This window comes from Bufo gargarizans, chromosome 1, assembly GCF_014858855.1.
Source record: "Bufo gargarizans isolate SCDJY-AF-19 chromosome 1, ASM1485885v1, whole genome shotgun sequence".
Lineage (NCBI taxonomy): Eukaryota > Metazoa > Chordata > Amphibia > Anura > Bufonidae > Bufo > Bufo gargarizans.
This window is the reverse complement of record NC_058080.1, coordinates 131,547,090-131,567,415: the sequence shown is the minus strand read 5'-3', so window position 1 is coordinate 131,567,415 and position 20,326 is coordinate 131,547,090. Positions and strand designations below refer to the sequence as shown.

The 20,326-nt window shown below is 42.8% G+C and overlaps 1 protein-coding gene across 1 annotated transcript in view; it reads right to left on the bottom strand.

Annotated features, from left to right (window-relative positions):
• LIMCH1 (LIM and calponin homology domains 1) overlaps positions 1 to 20,326 on the bottom strand; it is a 323,950-nt gene that overhangs the window by 203,534 nt on the left and 100,090 nt on the right. Inside the window, exon 3 of the mRNA XM_044276674.1 lies at positions 6,916 to 6,985. Coding sequence (XP_044132609.1) covers positions 6,916 to 6,985 — 70 coding nt within the window. The remainder of the gene's footprint in view (positions 1 to 6,915; positions 6,986 to 20,326) is intronic.

Genomic DNA, 20,326 nt, shown 5'->3' with positions numbered 1-20,326 from the left:
CTACTGGCGAAAGAAAGTAGACGCTGCGATTCTCAAATGGCATAAAAACCCTGTAACAGACAGGTGGTCGTGCTGCGTTGCGAGTATTTCTTTGAGCACCGCGATCATGGCCCTTGGTGATCACAGAATAATAAACCTGCATTACATTATGTTCAATGGCTATAAATATGTGATTTCATCCCCCACAGCTGGTTTAAAAGCTCGGAGAATGCGGTCTCTCCATCTGCACGTAGTCCTAGATTTTACATTGCTTGACTCAGTAGGACACAAATGTGTTCCTGTTTGCCATACACTTCAATCACGGCAAATATCAAAGCCATACAGTACATAACAGATGAGGAAATAATAAGAGAAACTGCTACGGAACAGGCCTTATGTCACATCAGATTTTGAGATAAGAAAGCTGAACACATATGGTAAATGTGATAACATGGTATATTTGGGGAATTGTCACATCCTTCACTACATAATCTGCGGATTAATATTATACAGCAATTTTCCTAGGAGATGTGTGATGGCCATAGCTTTCTATAATAGAGGATTGAACCCATAGTGATCGGCTGCCTGTCTTCATCAGACATCCCCTTTAAAAAAGCAGTTCTAGGAAATGTTCCCGAAACTGTTTCTATGGTCTAAACAGAGCATGTATTGATTTGCCTATTAATTAGAAAATTGCTGATTTTGCAATTCCCTAATATTTAGTAAATACATTCACAATAGGCAATATGAGAGCTGATCTGCCCCCTCCGGACCTCTGCACAGGTCTCACGGGGCTTGCCTACTGTGTCTATGGCCCAAGGTGGCTGCAGTAAAGCAATTCTCTAGATGCCGTTATAAACGGCTCAGGCAAGATGGCAGCCTCGATAATCATGTTTAGGAAATAGAATAAAAAAGAAATAAAAAACTATAATCAGAAATCAAAAAACGATTAGAAAAAAAGGATATGTGTTACTATCTCGTTTTTACTGGCGGGACAGGTGGACACATGGAGCAAAGGTATTGTGTATATGATTCGGGAACAAACTGTTCGTTTAGGTGCAGCAATCATCCCTTCTGCACGGGGACGGGTGTCGGCCCCTATAAAGATTCACTTACTGTAAAGTACTACTTTAGTTCTCATGTAAATTTCAAACCCAACTGTGTACACGCACTTGGGCACAACACGTGCTTTCTATATGTGCTGTGTGACTATCAGTGGGAATCTAAGCAAAGGCAAGATTTAATATTAGACGTGTTAATGGGGCGATAACTTCCTTCAGATTATCTCTGAGACATAGAACGGTCAGAGGGGCACATTTACTAAGACCGCCTTTTATGCCAGTCTTAGGGCTGTATTACACCAACAGATTATCTGACCAATTTTGGTCTAATCAGACCAATAGTTGGTGTGTAGAACAAAAGATCTGCGTGTGTAAATGGCCATCTGACCAATAACTGTCAGATAATCTTTCGGTGTAAATGTACCCTTAGTTTCGCCCTTGTGCTAAAAACTGTCTAATTTTTGACGAGCTGCGTGCCTCGTCATATATTAGGGGCATCTTAGGCTAAGGCTCTTTTCACATCACCATTTCTCCTTTCCGTTCTCCGGCTCCGTTGAGGAGCAGGAGAACGGAAAGGACGGATTCTGCAGATAACTGAGACCTAACTGAGCGTATCGGAGCCTAAAGACTATAATGGGGTCCGTTCGGTGTCCGCGCAGAATATGATTTTTGAGCGGAGATGAAAGTCCTGCATGCACTACTTTTGTCTCCGCTCCAAAATCATCTTCTGAGCGGCTGAACACTGATGTACTTGTGCCTGGAGGAATACCTAGATCCAGGCTAGTGTAGCTTTTTTCCAACATTTATGCCGGCATCCAGTCGTAGAAAATTAGTTGGGGCTGAGACTCCAGCAGTGGCACGGTCCCCGAACATGGCGCAAAACTGGCCGTGCGACTAAATATTGTCACACGGTTGGTTAAAAATAAGACTTGTGACTATTTTTCAACTAAAATAGTCGCAAGTATCTTAATAAATGATCCTCAGGGTCTTGAGACTTTGCTAATAGCAAGTGAATAGACATTGCTTCCTAAGTGAAAGGAGACTATTGGATACATGGTTGTCAATGTCACACACTCCTCTAGGAAATCACATCAAGCAGGGATTACTGTATGCTAATGCCATTATCAGGTAATTAGAGACAATTGTGTAATAGTATAATGCCATAAAGAGGAGAGCTGGCAGGTCAGTCCGTGGTATAGCACCGGTCTGAACAGCAGCCACACTGCATGGACTGCTTTTTAAAATGGACAACTGTAGTGCTGGATTAACACAGCCCTGTTTTTTTTAATTATTTTTTTCAGACCAATTATCGGGAACAATTATACATTTTTTTAAATATAGTGACATGGAAAGTAAAATAAAAAAGTGACCAAAAATTCAAACACACAAAAATGTGATTTAAACAATTAGTCATTTTTTGATGACACATTCCCTATCATGGGAATCTGTCAGCTACTTTAGCTGTATATAACTCAAATCCAGCGAGACCTTTGTGCAGGTAATCCATAAACACCCCAAAATGAAGTTTGTTATTTATGCTAATGACCATAAAAGTGCCCAGTGGGGCGTGATTAACTGTTCCAAAGCCCACCTCTTGTAAGAGCCCAATCCCACTTCACTTGTGCCCAGTACCTTCTCGCGCAAGCACAGAACAGGAGCCGGCCTGCGCATGCCCACCCCCTTCCCTGCACTGGGTATCTGACTCAGTGAAGCTAAAGAGCATGCAACAAGCACCTCTGATGCTCGGTGCATGCTCTGTAGCTTAAAGGGCACATCCAATAGTACAAATAACCCCCACAATGCCCAGGCCCTCCTATAGACGATACTTACCCGGTCCCTGGGACCCACGTGCCTCCGGATCCCTGCACGGCCACTTCTGCATCTCCCCATCGTGCGAAACAAAACATCAGAGCGACAGAGAAGCAGCCAATAGCAGGCCGCGACAGTGACCAGCCTCCTTAGCGACACCCGCGACACTAGGGAGGCTGGTCACCATCGCGGCCTGCTATTGGCTGCTCCCCCCCCCCCTCGCCGGATGTTTAAATCCATGCGACGGGGAGATTCAGCAGTGGTCATGCAGGGATCTGGAGGGAGGCAGGTGCCGGGGACTGGGTAAGTATTGTCTATAGTAGGTGCCCAGGCTGTGTGGAAAGAATACTATCATATTGATATGCTGAATAACCTTCTTACTTCTGTGAGTATAATAAAACAAAGTTTTTACTGTGCCGGAGGTACTCTCACTATTGTGTGATTTATGACATCTTGCAGAAAAACCTTTAACGATCCAGCATAGATTTGCTGAGCTTCAATCTGGGTTGAAGCACACCACTATCCAACTAAAGGGTGTCTGTCTTGAGCCAGAGAAAGTGATTACCTGCATTCCTGGAAAAACGCCTTGTGTGAACAAGGAGCAGCGCGGTCCCACTACATTAACACTGTGAGGGATATTGCACAAGTGAAGAAGCGGGTTTGGACTGTTACAAAAGGCGGTCTTAGGTTCCTGGAACTCTTAATAACTGGGCACTTAGAGGCTTATTAGCATAGCCAACAAACTTCATTTTCAGGCATTTTGCTAAATGGATTACCCACACAAAGGTATGGTTATAATACATTGGCTTCAGTTATAAACAGCAAAAGTAGCTGACAGATTCTCTTTTTAGGTGCATAAAGGAGTCAAAGAGAGGGTCCCCTGCCCACGATCCCTCTCTGTTAGCAAAGCGACATTAGTTTGCACTTCAATCCATCACTATTTCAAAGAGGGTGTTCTAGGGATTACGGTAAATGCTGCTGACCTAATGACCAAGTGCCATAGCCACTTCAAACAACTGATCAGCAGAGGTGATGGAAGTTGGACCCTTAACAATCAGACCTTGATAACCTGGTCATCAATTAAGATCTCTACTTGTTGTCAGAGAATAGGAATGTTTTTTAGTTCCCGGAACCCCTGATATTTTTTTGTCTGGCCACACGCTCCCTTTGCTGTGGTCACTCCAGTGTAGTTGTAGTATGCTCCTCAAAATTAAAGGATGACCATGTAATACAAGGAAGGGTCCAGTCCGACCAAGAGCTAGTTATTTTACTCCGTGTGCAGGACTGGACTTGATCAGGTTTCTTGATGCAGTTTTTGAAGACAAAATCAGAAGTGGATATAAAAAATATAAAAAAAGAGAAAAATAGCATCTGTCCTTAAAGGGGTTGTTCCATCTCTCTGTTTCCAAGGTGAGATGGGACATGGTGCTGATCCTTGGTAGCTGGGCTTATGGCAACAGCCTATCAGGCCGGTGCTCTGCCGTTTCCTTAAAGGGGTTGTCTCGCTTCAGAAAATAGCATTTATCAGAAAATTAATACAGATACAGGCCACTAATGAATTCATTGTGATTGTCCATATTGCCTCCTTTGTTGGCTGGATTTATTTTTCCATCACATTATACACTGCTCGTTTCCATGGTTATGACCTCCCTGCAATCCATCAGCAGTGGTCGTGCTCGCACACTATAAAAAAACAAAAAAACAAAAAAAAAAAAAAACCACCAGCCTATGTGCGCTCCCACGGTCCTGGCCACCAGAGAGGCAGGCACTTTTTCCTATAGTGTTGTAAGCACGGCCACCACTGATGGATTGAAGGGTGGTCGTAATTGCTGGAATAATGAATCCAGCCAGCAAAGGAAGCAATATGGAGAATCAGAATACATTAGTAAGTGCCTTGTATTCACTTTCTCTAGATGATAAATGCCACTTGCTGAAGTGAGAGAACCCCTTTAACTCCCATTGTAGTAATAAAACAAGCTGTGCTGATTCTCCTTTTATGAGCCACATATCATTTTGGCTTTAAAAACCGAATAAATACGTGACTAAAACCTGCACATGTGCAGATAGCCTAAGAACGGATTGGGAGTGGGGTTATCATCGTCAGATAAGCCCTTTAAGACGTCACAGAGCTGTTTTGGATGAATGATGCAGCCCATCCTCACAGAAGAAATGAATGCAATCATTTGTATGCACTGATCGGTTCGGTTACCGGCTTTCTCCTCTTCTCCATGTTGTCAATACTTTTAATTAAAATGTTAGATGAAAACTTAATATCACAAGTCCACAGCAAACCACATTTTTTCTTTTCAGAGATGCCACCTAATATCATTTTATTCATAATTTTGTCATTGACAATACATTTAAAACGCACATTTCTATCCACTTTGTACTATATTATTTTTTTTTTGAGAATATATATATATATATATACACATATATATATATATATATATATATATATATATATAGATATCTCTGTCACCTCTCTTGACATGTCAGTTTTAGTATCTACTTGCATTCCACATGTTATAACAATTCTCAAGCATCTATTCTCATGCCTATGTTGTGCCATTCCTGTATTATTCCTGCTAGAAGATTACAAATAAATTGCCAGCAGTCTGCAGTAAAGGTACTGCTGAGTGTTACCAGTAGCAGGTGTGTCTGACTCTGTCCAATCAGTGTTGCTGGTGTCAGACGGTGAAAAGACACATCCCCAACTGGTAACACCTGTCTGTACCCTTACTGCAAGCTGCTGGCAATTCATCCATAACTTCTAGCAGGAATAATAAAGGAATGGCACAACATAGAGCCATAAGAAAATATTTTTTCAGAATTGTTATTACATGGGGAATGCAAGTAGTTACTAAAACAGACATGTCAGAAGAGGTGACAGGTCCTTTTTAAAGAGGACCTTTCATGGGTCCAGACATTATATAATAAGTAGCACGTTATGTAAGGCATAAAGCAGGGATCTAATAGCGCTTACTGTTTTTCTTGGGTGCTGCTCCGTTCACCCGCTGTGCCCCTGTTAAATTCTTCTGCCTGGTACGCTAATTAATGGCATCGGAACAGGGAGGAGGAGACGCCAGGGTTTCTCAATGGAGAGACGCTCTCCGCTGTGATTGGACCGCATTACAGCCAGGGAGAAGGAGACACCCCTTGAGAAACCCTGGCGTCTCCTCCTCCCTGTTCCGATGCTATTAATTAGGATACCAGGCGGGAGAATTTAACAGGGGCACAGCGGGCGAACGGAGCAGCGCCCAGGAAAAACAGTAAGCGCTATTAGATCCCTGCTTTATGCCTTACATAACGTGCTACTTATTTTATAATGTCTGAACCCATGAAAGGTCCCCTTTAAGATACTTTCCTCACTGTTAAATGAAGAAGACCTCTGTCCACATGCCCTCATGCTCTATGGCAACCAATCAGATTCCACCTTTCATTTTTGACAGTTCCTTTGGAAAATGAAAGAGTCTGATTGGTTGCTATGGGCAACTGAGCCAATTCTGCTTTACACCAGTTTGATAAATTACCCCAATAATTTGTGAAGAGGCAAATAACTGTTAATAAATCAGTCATATCCATTGCACTCCATGCTCCAAAAACTCCTATGGTGTAGGGGCTGGTGTAGACTTGAGCCATAACTTATCCCAGTTTCTGGAGTAAGTCTATAGTAAATCTGGGGGGCCCACAGGAAGTCTCGCCTTTCCAACAACTTCAAAAAAAATGTCAAGAAGTTCACAAAGCCACAAATTATGGCACAAATATTGTGTGCACCATAATTTGCACCTTTTTTTTTTTTTTTACACCACATCAGTGATGTAAAAGCTTTCATAGATGTCATCTATAGTGTGTTCTACAACATTTCCCCGTCTTCGATCTGAAATGGGGTTGTTGTGACGAGATAACCCCTTTAATACTAACAAGCAGAGTTTTCTCATTGGACAAATCTTTAAAATCTGGTCTGTCATAAGAAAATGATGTCAGGCTACAGTCCATACCGATCCATGAACTGCGATTCTAACAAGATCGTTGCACATATATTTACAGAAATAATGGTACTTACCAACCCGGCAATGGGTGTAGGTAGTCTATTAATCTTCTTTATTAGTCCGGGCTTGATTGCGTTCAATAACCTGCAAAATGACGTACAAAAAGGTCACACACAGCCAAGAACATGGATTTATTATTCATAAAGGAGCTATATTACTAAATTCTACACAACCAGCTATAAAAATGTAATACAGCTCTATGGGTAAACAGCAGCCAGAAAATGGAAGCAGGAGGTCAGATCCATTAGGCTTCAACAACTACGCAGGTGATACAAAGGTTCATGCACATTGGCGCGGCGCCCGCATGGCGACGTACACGCCTTGTACAGCTTCTATGGAGCCTACAGGTTTTTATCATACTCCATGTGTAGAAAAAAATTCTCCCATAAAGATATTTCTCGCATAAACATTAAAGGGAACCCGTCACCATGAAAATTGAGTGCAATTGGCAAGAAGCATGTTATAGAGCAGGAGGAGCAGAGCAGAATGATATATAGTTTCACTGGAAAAGATTCAATAAAACTTGTAATGTATAAATTGAAATTTCTAGTCTTTCTAAGCCCTGCACCGATGTCTCTGAGCCCTGTGGGTCAACCGCTAACCACACAGAGCCTACTCCAACACAAGGGAACCGCCAAAGCCAAATTTGTTGGTTAACACAGTGGTTCCACACCCACTGCCGTAACACCTCTTCACTTTTATATGGATGTCAATATATAGATGATTTACAATCTGTCTTGGCTGGGTGCTGGAGATTTCATGTTTGACCACCATAACCTCATTAGTACTATGTCCAGTCCCAGAAGGATCCAAGGGAATGACTCAACGTCCTTAGAGAGCCCCAGTTTACCTACATCTGCCGTATAATAAGTTTCCTTCATGCAGAGTTTTGTTTTGTTCTTTTAAGGTGTGGTGGGAATTTTCTTCTTGGACGCAAGTACAAGCCGAGATTCCTCCCTAATTGTTGGGAACTTGAAAAAGCAGCTGGTTCTGGCAGGGTAACAGCGATTACTCCAGTGCTGCCAACAACAGCCAACTCTGCTGGAAATCTCCTCAAAAATCTCCCCTCAATAAACCACAGATTAGAAAATCCTGACAACTTGTCTTGCTCTTGAAAACACAAACAAGAAAAGGACTGATTCTTGGAGAGCCGGGCTAATTCTAATCGGGCTGAGCAGGCTGAACTGGATGAAGAATCGTGATCCCAATGTGTTAGAAATTGTTCCAAGTAACTAAGGAAGGAAGGAAACTAACACATTATAAAAGGCTCTTAAATTAATAAACTTATGGCAATGAACAATCCCGAAGCCCCCGCTTTTCTAAATGTCAACAAATTGAAAGCCAGACTGCAGCCTGGCAAATTAATAAAGAAAATACCAAAGTGAGATTACAAATGACATATTCCAGAAATATTAAGATATGACCAACTACATTCCAAATATATAAAGGCACAGCCAGATTTATTCCACATATATAAAGATATGAACCGGCATATATAATAAGGTATGGTCAGATATATTACACATATGTAAGAGCACAACCATAACACCAGATATATTACACAAATATAAAGGTATCACTAAACTAACAGATAGGTGCATCACAGAGCAAGAGTGGGGCGCTGCATATTTCACATCACAATATACAGGAGTGAAATCCAAGGGGAAGTAGACGCTGTTTATAGAAGTTGCTTGGTAGCAAGCACCTGAATTGTGGTCCCTTAGGCCTCTTTCACATTCTTATTCTTATGTTCTGGTAGAGAACAGCCTGCCAGAGCTCTCTGGGTCTGGCATAGCCAGATATTACAGTATGCCCCCTGGCCGCTTTGACTATAATGGGATCCGGCAGAGATCTGGCCATTTGGATCTTTAACATAGTGGCAGCAAAAATCAATGGGCCCTTACTGTCTGTCATGTGCCTCTGATTTTGCACAGAGGTACAGTATAGGCCCATAAAATTCTATGGTTTTCATATTTAGAATCTAAGATATGCGCCGACAGAGGTATAACAGAGTGCCTGCAGGTCCGTACTACACCGCCATCCCATGGAGTGCCTGGAGAGACAAATAAGATGGTACCCAAATGAAGAAATGTTTCTTTATATGTTCCTGGCTAGGTCAACTTACCATAAAGTGTTTGTCTAATATATGTGTTTTGGGAGTATTCTAAAAACATGAAAAATAACCAATTCTCATTTAGGCTGCCACTCCAGTTCCCACCGACATGACCGCTGCAGCCAAGTCTCAATGGTATCATCTTCTCCTCATACAGCTGATTGGCGGGAGTGCCGGGTGTCGGACTCCCGCCCATCTGAAGTTAAAGACTTGTCCTGAGGATAGGTCATGAATAAAGGAGAGCCTGGAGAAACCCTTTAAGCAATGGAGCCTCTCTATAATCTGCACAATATCCTCAAATGTGGCCAAAGGGTGCTGTATTTCTCTCTTGCAGTTTTCTGCACCATCACACTTTTTTCTTCAACCACGCGACTTCCCCCTATATGACAGACTAGAATACGTTGCTTTCTCAGGTTGCTGATTCTCTCAAAGCGTCGCACTACAATGCCCAGTTATTTAAGTAAGTATTTCTGCTGTAACCACTGCAGGATCCAGATTAGAACCGATGATAAGGCTGTATCATAAGTATGATAGGATATCTGCAACTTCTAGTCCCACCAAATGGCAGTGAAGTCAATAACCCTTACTACAGGCTTTACCTTTCACCGGCTTATATACTTCAGCACTCTTGTTTGTACTGGTTGCTGCACAGTTTTCCTTATTTCTCAGAGGCTGGTTCACTTGTCTGTTGCTGCACTCTCTCACATAGCTTGTCTCTCTGGCTTTCAACCACACACTGACCCCAGCCATCAACCAGCCACACCCGAATCACTGTAACTAACAAGCTGGCTCTCTGATGGTGGGGTGGTAAAACATGCCCCAGATGCTGGGTATCAGGGGGGGCATCTACAAGGCACTCTGTTTTGGCCTGGGTATTTAGATACAGGGATAGGACAGGTGGCTGCATAGAGGACAACTATGAATATACAATGAATATTAGCTTGAATACACAATGAATATTAAGCCATCTTGAGTTAAAAAGGGTTTCTCCAGGCTACAGATATTCCTCAATATCAGATCAGTGGGGGCCCAAAGCCTGGCACCCCCCCCCCCTCCCCCTCTCCCCTGATCAGCTGTTCAGACTAGTGTGGGACCAGACACTATACATACAGTGTATGAAGCAGGAGGAACACAGCTCCATATACCATGCAGTGGCCATGCCAGGGTACTGCATCTCAGCTCCCATTCAAGTGAATGATAGCTGAGTTTCGGAAACTACACAGAGGATGAAGCCTTCTTCTACTTCTTAGGCTACATGCACACGACCGTGCCGGTTTTTTCGGTCCGCAAACCGCGGATCCGCAAAAAACGGAAGCCGCCCGTGTGCCTTCCGCAATTTGCGGAACGGGGGGCCATTGATATAATTGCCTATTCTTGTCCGTTTTGCTGACAAGAATAGGACACGTTATATTTTTTTTGCGGGGCCGCGGAACGGAGCGACGGATGCGGACAGCACACTGAGTGCTGTCCGCATCTTTTGCGGCCCCATTGAAGTGAATTGGTCCGCATCCGAGCCGCCAAAACGGCTGCTCGGATGCGGACCCAAACAACGCCCGTGTGCATGAGGGCTTACACTGTTTCTGGTACTGCAGCAGCCCAAAACAGCTGATCAGGAGCATTTGTCAGGTGTCGGACTCCCACCAATCTGATATTGATGACCTACTCTGCAGATAGGTTAGCAATGTCTGTAGTCCTGTGAACCGCTTTAACCCTATATTATTCTTGTTACAGAGCATCCTGTGGGACATAAAGCAGCCATAGGCGGCTCTTTCTGTGTTGCTCCTGACTTGCATCTAAGCTCCAATTAAATAAAGATGGGCTTTTAAATTTGTATTGCGTGTGTAGTGAACATTCGTCTTTACTTGGATTCATCACAAGTTACGCCAACCTCTGATGAATCTATACTTGTGTACTGAGGAGTTGCCATGAGCTTTACTCAAATTCTAAGAATTCTTTACTTTATGAGTTGAGGCAATTCCAACAGTAGAGCAATATGAAGCAAATACTTTGTGACCTCTCCAGTTAGTAGGCAGGTGCAGGCTGTTTTAGGACGGTCTGCATCTACAGCACTGTCTTTCAAGAAGTTGTAAATTTGAATTTGACTTTGACTTTTCGGCCTACTTTTTTGTTAAAAAGGACCTTTCACATGCCTGTTTTAATGGTTTCATGTATTCCCCATGTAATAACAATTCTGGAGTCTCTACGTTGTACCATTCCTTTATTATTTCTAGTAGAAGTTATGGATGAATTGCTAGCAGTCTGCAGTAAGGGTACAGAGGGAAGGTAACCAGTTGGGGCTGTGTCCCTGCACAGTCTGAAAATGGCAGCACTGATTGGATAGAGTGAGTCTGTGCAGGGACACGCCCCCACCTCAACTTGTTACCTCCCCTCTGTACCCTTACTGCAGACTGCTAGCAATTCATCCATAACTTCTAGCAGTAATAATAAAGGAATGGCACAACATAGAGACATAAGAATAGATGCTCCTGAATTGTTATTACATGGGGAATGCATGAAGCTACTAAAACAGGCATGTCAGGAGCGGTGACAGGTCCTCTCTTAATCAATCTCAAAATTAGGCACAGAGCCTCTCTATAATAATGAGGTGCTTAGGAAAATGACTTATTTAAAATCATTGCAGGAATTACAAATGTTTCCAAGTGATCATACAACATTTAGACATCAACAGTGCTATGAATTCCCCTGGAACACAAAGGGTTATGCCGCTGCATCACGTCCTACAGTGGTTTTTAATGAACTAGCTTTCTGCGCTGCTTTTTGGGATGAACAGAGATTAAAATAGCTTATTTTTGACTGAAGAACAACTTAATATCTGAAAAGCCTTCACGTTATTAGTCTTATATGGATATTCAGTTCTTCGTTTAGAATGGGTCCAGTTCTAGCAGATTAAAACTTATCTGTCCAACTATGACATCACTCTTTCCAAATTTGATTTTTTAACAGAAAGCTCTATGTAGGGGCAGCAGTAAGCCATTTATTGGCAGGCAGACAGAAGCTGTATCCTGGCAGAAGAATGTACGTGCAGAAAAATGTATTGGTCTCTAATGCATTAAATAGGCTTATTCAGACACAGTTAAAATTCTGCAACCGAGATTTTTTTGGTCTATTTGTTCAGGATATTTTGGGCACTGGAGAAAAACAAGACTATAAATAAGGTTCATGTGATAAAATCTGAAAAATTGCAGGAAAATATTTACATGCAAGAGGTAACGTTATTAGGCCCTATTCACATAGGGGAGATAGTTTGGTACTCCTAAAACCTATTTTCATATTTAGAAGGTGGAGGTCCCTGTTCTAGAGGGAGGGGCAACTACAAAGCACGTCTGTCACTCTGCAGGACCAAGAATAAATAGCCAAGTAATGCTTAATTTCCCCTGCGGGGGCGCTTAACAAAAAACGAACACTTCTTGACATGTTTCTCCGCAGATCACAGTGTGTTGCTTGGGGCCCTTCTAACAAAAAGTAATTGTCTAAAGCATAGCATCCAAGTAGAAATTAAATACACTATACAAAGTATAACTAAACTTGGAACTATTTGCCGTGCCTCATAAAACCTGAAATGCCTTTATGATGAAAGCCAGAACTACATATTGTGAAGTTCACACGCAGCACACATTAGTTTAAACAGGTTCTCTTTAAAAAAAAAAAAGAATAATCTTTCATAAAACTTAATCAATATCCTCTTTTAGCAATCACAAATAATGGGTGATCATCTAGGTCAAACAGGTGTTTATATAAAGGGAAGATCAGGCTTGAGTGCTGTCAAGACTCCTGCTCTGCCCTATAGTTCAGTACCAGGTCCATCTTCAACTCAAAAATGAAGTAATCTAAAAGGTAACCATACATATTAGGCTACTTTCACACTAGCGTTCATAGGTCCGTTCGTGAGCTCCGTTTGAAGGAGCTCACGAGCGGACCCGAACGCCTCCGTCCAGCCCTGATGCAGTCTGAATGGAGGCGGATCCGCTCAGACTGCATCAGTCTCGCGGCGTTCAGCCTCCGCTCCGCTCGCCTCCGCACGGACAGGCGGACAGCTGAACGCTGCTTGCAGCGTTCAGCTGTCCGCCTGGCCGTGCGGAGGCGAGCGGATCCGTTCAGACTTACAATGTAAGTCAATGGGAACGGATCCGCTTGAAGATGTCACCATATGGCTCAATCTTCAAGCGGATCCGTCCCCCATTGACTTTACATTGAAAGTCTGAACGGATCCGCTCAGGCTACTTTCACACTTAGAATTTTTTCTAAGTTATTAATGCAGACGGATCCGTACTGAACGGAGCCTCCGTCTGCATTAATATGATCGGATCCGTTCAGAACGGATCCGTTCAGAACGGATCCGATCGAACGCTAGTGTGAAAGTAGCCTTAGACTAAAGTCAGCAGAAACCACCAATTTTGGCGTTACCAGTCAACCGCGCATATTTGATATTCGGCATTCGTTTGGCCTAGGTAGAGGGGAAAAAAATGGATCCACATTTCCAATTTTTTTGTTCTCAAAGGAGATAAGCCACCACCAGAGGTGTCTGTATGCCGCATATTCCCTTCTCCCCACTCGGAACATATTTATGGTCAGGACAATCTGAGTGTTTATGTACATGGGGGGTTCAGAAAGAAAAGCTGCTGGCCGAACAAGCAAATTTCATATAAAGGGGGAAGGAAAGAATAGGAGGAATAGATGTCAGCCAACAACTACTGAAAGAGTAAGGCCACCTTAGAGCAGACTTGACGACTACCATGGATGTGCTGCCTGGCAGCCCTATTTAACAGCCTGGAAGTATTGAGCAACGTATACATAGCAACCAGTAGGCCACAATGGTCAGTTTAGCCTAAAGGTGGAAGTGAAAGGTGGTAGTCAGGTCCTGCAATTCCAAAACCTATCCTATGTATTCACCCTATGGCAATTTTCTAAAAAATAAAGCTATTATTTCTAGAGAACACTTTAAAGGTTTTTTTTGGGACCTAAAGTTTGATGACCCACATGGGTCATCGATAACTGATCGGCGGGGGGATCAACTCCCAGCATTTATCAGCTGTTGGAAGGCACCATGGTGTTTGGATGAGCTGCGGCCTCTTCCTTGACCTGTGATGTTGATCAGTCACACTCCCTTTCTGCAGACCATTACCATTCAATTAAAACCGAACTGAGATGGAATACCAAATGTGGACACTATACAATGTACAGCGTTGTGCTCGGGGTAATATGAAGAGGCTGCAGTGTTCTTCTGAGCACTGCTGCCCATTCAAACAGATGATCTGCAGGGGTGACATAGGTTGGACCCCCACTAATTACATATTGATGAGCTATCCTGAGGACCAATACACCAATAAAAGAGGTTGGGTTACTGTACCTTGTTCTTCTTAACCCAACTTCATTTTAGTGGAGCTGTGGAGATCTTTCTAACTGGTCCCAGGAAGTGGTGGCCAGCCAGACATTTTCAATGCAGTGCATGGTGACTATTCCTGTAAGAAACCTGAATATACTAACAGGGCATACAACAGGGGTTGTCATCATAAGACAACACCTTCATGGTTATATCAACATTAAGAGATCTTTTACTATCATTTACTGAATCTACTGGTTATGCATGGGTAAGACTCAACATGGCCACCGCTTCATAATCATTTATCTGTAATCACTTTTACCATTCTTTGTTGCTGTGGTAAACCAAGTCTCATTTAGAAAAAACTACTTACATATAGCAATGTAAACATGCTGCTACAATCATACTGTACTTTTCTAGGTTTATATATTTTATATTTACTTTGGCTTTGACTTCTGGATCTGGTATTCTGGCGATTTGGTCTTGTATTGCTCTTCAGGTTGTTGACTTCTGGCGTTCTCGGCACTTCATTAAAGTATATCACAACAGCTTAATTGAAAGAATAGAGCTGTGATGGCTAACCTCCAGCCCTCCAGCTGTGGTATAAACTATGACTCCCAAGATGTACACTTGCTTGGCTGTTCTCAGAACTCCATAGAAATGAATGGAGCATTGCTGGGAGTCGTAGTTTCACCACAGATGGAGTGCTGGAGGTTAGCCATGGCTGGAATAGAGGCTAAAGTCAGGGATATACAGTTTTGTGTAACTTGAGACATAAAAATAGTGCCCGGACTGAGAGTCCTGTTCCTCACACACAAACAGTGGCTGACAACATTTTTGTATGAGTTTGTACACAGAAAAAAAACTGAGTGGGGAGAGAAGGACTCTGGCCTCTCTCTAGGAGTCCTGGGAACTTGCAAATGAAATGATACAATAGATTTACCACAGGAATCTTACAATCCTATGAAAGTCATGATGTTCTTCACACTGAGCAGCTGTCTGCATGATGTTCTAGGTGTGTCAGGTGAGGATAATATATTTCATAGGTGTCAGCTTTACATTTATCACATTTAGGTGACTCCTAGAGAAAACCAGAGAGTCCTGTTCTTCACACATAAACAGTGACTGACAACTTTCTTGTATGACTTTGTATACAGAAGAAGTGGGGGGGAGTGGGGGGAGCAGGACTCTGGCTCTCTCTATGAGTCCTGGGAGCTTTTTACATTTAAATACAGAAACTACAAAAAAAGCATGTATTCCCTATATTTCTCCTATCTATGTTACTCTCAGAAAGGAGGCCCGAACGATCCACTTTACTATTGCAATATTGAGATTCCACATTTTTCACAGTCAAATACGGAACAAATATAAAACCTGATATTGAGAATCCTCTTCCTTGACCAGATCCTACACATTAAATCCCCTTTCCAAAAGGAGAACAGCAGCAGATAACAAACATGAACAGGCTAAGAACCAGGATTGTGGTTCCCAAGAAGCAGATTTGATTCCTCAAAAACTGGGGTCTTTCTGGCATCACTTTTCTAAAATCATGAAATACAAAACACCTTAGAAGACGGAGCTTTACAGGACACAGGGCTTCACAGTTTGCAAAGGAAATGATACAATAGATTTGCAACAGGAATCTTACAATTCTCTGAAAGTCATGATGTTCTTCACACTGACAGCTGTCTGCATGATGTTCTAGGCGTGTCAGCTGAGGATAGTATATTTCATAGGCGTCAGCTTTACATTTATCACATCTAAGTGGCTGCCACATCTAAAACTTGGCTCTAATCTTATACTGAGGCTTACACATCAAATATCATCCACTTGAATTATGTCATTAGAACACAAGTATGGTTGCATTCACATGTTTCCAGAGCTCAGTGCATTGTGCAGATGAAGCCAAGGATTGTGCACCTCTCCTCACTGCGGCGTAGATTTTAGTTCACGCACCAGATACATGCAACGAATTTATGACGAGGTGGTGTACGCCTCATTATAAATCAGGCACAGCATCCGGCAGTGCGCCTAATTATCACAGTCCGGTGTACGCTACCAGTCTATGATAAACCTGTCCCTATGTATCTGGTAATGTATGGCACTAACTGGTATCTATACATCGAATATCGGCGCTTTATGGCTATGGCTGGATACAGCATGGCACTCTCCAAGGACAGTATGGTTATATGGCAGTTTATTCATACTTAAATATGGCCATCACCGAGTCAAGGACTGAAAAATTGGCAGTGGCACGCTAGGCATAACATACACTGCCTTTTTTCTAACAGGTGATGGTTCATCAAAAGTGAACTCAGCGAACCTTAGACATGGATGCCCTATCCTTGGGATAGGTCGCCAATATCAGATTGGTGGGGGGGGGGGGTCGGACACCTGCACTCCCACTAGTCATTGGTTTTGGGCAGCCACAGGCGCTGGAAACAGTGGATGGTGATAGAGGCAGAAGGCTCTGTTCACTATGTGGTGGCGATGCCAGGGTACTGCATCTCTGGGATCGGCCAAGGAGAGCTGATTGGTGACGGTGCCGAGTGTCGACTCCCGCCGATCTGATACTGATGACAGGAAGTTAATATCGTAATCCCCAAAACCCCAATAAATCTTTACTAACACAACACTCTTTTGGGAAAAAGGGTTCTGCAAGCAAATATACATATTCACCTGTTGTAGAAACTTGACATCTTAATTACCAGCTATTTCTGAATTTTGGTGTTACTTATACGGAAGGAGCGTAACACATACAGTCTGGGAGTTGAAAAGGTGTCATGTAATAAGAGTATAAATGCCGTCACATAATTAATTTACCACAAATTTAAGTCACACATTGAACAATCACATAATTGAGTGCTAAAATATTACACCACATAGAGAGGCCTGCAGGGTAATGAATTCATCCTCATACCTCACCAACAAGGTATTCCGTTTTTCATTTCCTTGCTGGAACATGGCAGAGAGGCTTCATAAGATTTGCACAATTTCCCCGTCCAACATATTCCTTATGATCAGCCCATACGGTTATTTTCTCCTTGGCCAGACAGGCATTGGTGCAGAGAGAAGGCTCAACATTTCCAATTCTAATTTCCCAGGGTATTCCTTAAACTCTTGAAATGAATAAAAAACTTTTACTCAGGATCTCTGCCCATCAACCCTACTCAGTCTGTTACTACAGATCATAAAAGTAGTAAAAGTAGCAAACAGAGCTTTAAAAATTACTTTCTTACAGCTTTATACGCTGCATTCCTTAAAAATCCCCTTTACGTAATGCTAAAAAGGCTCTTTATGATGTGTTGTATGGCCTCTTCCCCTTTGTGTCTCACTTCTGTGGCGTGATCAAATGAATGCCAGTTTCCTCAAGCCTAAAGTCAACTGTTCTGCGCAATTAAACACTTCATCTAAATTTCAGGACGTTGCAGTCATTTTTAATAGACGACTTAAAGCTTAGAAGAGATGTCACTCAATATTCATAATGCTTCGTTCAAGAATATAGTAGAGATCTCCATGCGTAGAAATAACAGTCACATTGACCATAACACAAATGGGCAGAACTAATGGTGAATGGCACAGGTATCTCTAGAACGAGGAGAGAGAAGCACTGCAGACGAGTCCGTAGACTTTCTACTGATCTCATCTCACATTGAGGAGAGAATGCGCACTGCACAAACGCTTATCTCTCGTTCTAGCGACTAGTGGGGGTCGGAGCGCTCCCATTGGCAGATGTTCAGGAGGTATACCTTTTGTCGCATTTTATTGAAAAGCAAAAGGTATATACAAAGGTGTCTTGCATAAAAAAAAAAACAGAATGCATTACGCTTTTTTTTTTTTTTTTTTTAAGTTGAAGTATATGGACAGTATATGAAATTTAATGGCATACAGTCGCCTACTTCAAAGCTCTTCGGTCACCATATGCATTGGCAGATTTTCCTTGACTATTGAGGAACACATTTTAAGGTTTCTTTTATATATAAAAAAGAAATTTCATTATTGTATAACTCTATGTAATACGAGTTTAAATTTCCATTACAGCCAGTTTATTTATACCATACCAACATTCAAGTCGGAACAAGGATCAATACAGGAACATCTCTTGATTTATAGAACACCCTGCAGCACTATCTGGGTTGTCTATTACTCGCAAAGACCAGTGCAAATTAAGGCTACTTTCACACTTGCGTTCGGAGCGGATCCGTCTGGTGTCTGCACAGACGGATCCGCACCTATAATGCAAACGCTTAGATCCGTTCAGAACAGATCCGTTTGCATTACCATGAAGAAAAAAAATGATAGTGCAAACGGATCCGTTTTGACTTTACATTGAAAGTCAATGGGGGACGGATCCGTTTGAAAATTGAGCCATACTGTGTCAACTTCAAACGGATCCGTCCCCATTGACTTACATTGTAAGTCTGGACGGATCCGTTTGCCTCCGCACGGCCAGGCGGACATCCGAACGCTGCAAGCTGCGTTCAGGTGTCCGCCTGCTGAGTGGAGGACAAACGCTGCCAGACTGATGCATTCTGAGCGTATCCGCATCCACTCAGAATACATTAGGGCAGTACGGATCCGTTTGGGGCTGCTTGTGAGAGCCTTCAAACGGAACTCACAAGCGGAGCCCCGAACGCAAGTGTGAAAGTAGCCTAAAGTGGTTTTCTGAGATTTTGATACTGATTACCTATCTGCAGAATAGGTAATCAATATCTGATTGGTGGGGGTCCGACATCCAGGACCCCCACTGATCAGCTGTTTGAGAAGGCACTGACACTCCTGTGAGCAACGCGGCCTTCTTGCAGCTTTCCAAGCACAGAGCCGTACATTGTATAGAGGTTGTGCTTGGTATCACAACTCAGCCCCATTCACTTCCGTCCCCGTCCCCATTATAGTGAATGGGGCCAGAGCGGACTTCCGGCAGCACACGTGTGCTAGCGTTAGTGCGGATCCGGCAGGCTGTTGCCTTGTGAAAGACGCCAAAGCTGCGAGAAGGCCGCTGTGCTCACAGGAGCGTCGGTGCCTTCTCAAACTGTTGATCGGCAGGGGTCCTGGGTGTCAGACCCCCACTGATCAGATACTAATGGTTAGGTCATCAGTATCAAAATAAAGGAAAACCCGAGTAAATGGTGTTCTCTAACTTCAGCAAATGGCATTTATCATGTAAAGTTAATACAAGGCGGTTGCTAATGTATTGGGATTGTCCATATTGCCTCCTTTGCTGGCTGGATTAACTTTTCCATCGCATTATACACTGTTCATTTCCATGGTTATGACCACCCTGCAATCCAGCAGGTCGTGCTTGCACACTATAGGAAAAAGCTCAGGCCTATGTATACTCCCATGGTCCCGGCCACCAAAGAGGCCGGTGCTTTTTCTTATAGTGTGCAAGCGCTGCTGGATCGCAGGGTGGTCATAACCATGGAAATGAGCAGTGTATAATGTGATGGAAAAGTGAATGCAGCCAGCAAAGGAGGCAATATGGACAATCACAATACATTAGCAACCGCCTTGTATTAACTTTACCTACAGGATAAATGCTATTTGAATAAGTGAGACAACCAATTTAAGCAAAAGAACCCGAAAAACGAGAACACAAATTGTGAGTAAAGAAGACGGAAATGTATAGAGATCTTGAAATATTATTGGCAAATGAACAATTTCTATACTCAAGATAGACCACTTCATAGTCCCATGTCTTACCCGATTTGTTAAGTATAACCACTGGGAAAGATGGCTGACAAGCAGTATTGCTGCCACTATACAATGTTATCACAGAGTTCATCACCCTGCTTTTCCAAACCTCTGTATGGCAAGCCTGCAACAAAGAGGTAGATGGGACTAAATCACTGTAAAAACCATGGTGCCAACCACAAAATGTATAGCGTTTCCTTTATGCCCTGCAGTAATAGTGTCCATGTCACGCCTTGCCCTGTGAATGTGCGGAAGTCTGTCAGACTGGCTGCACATG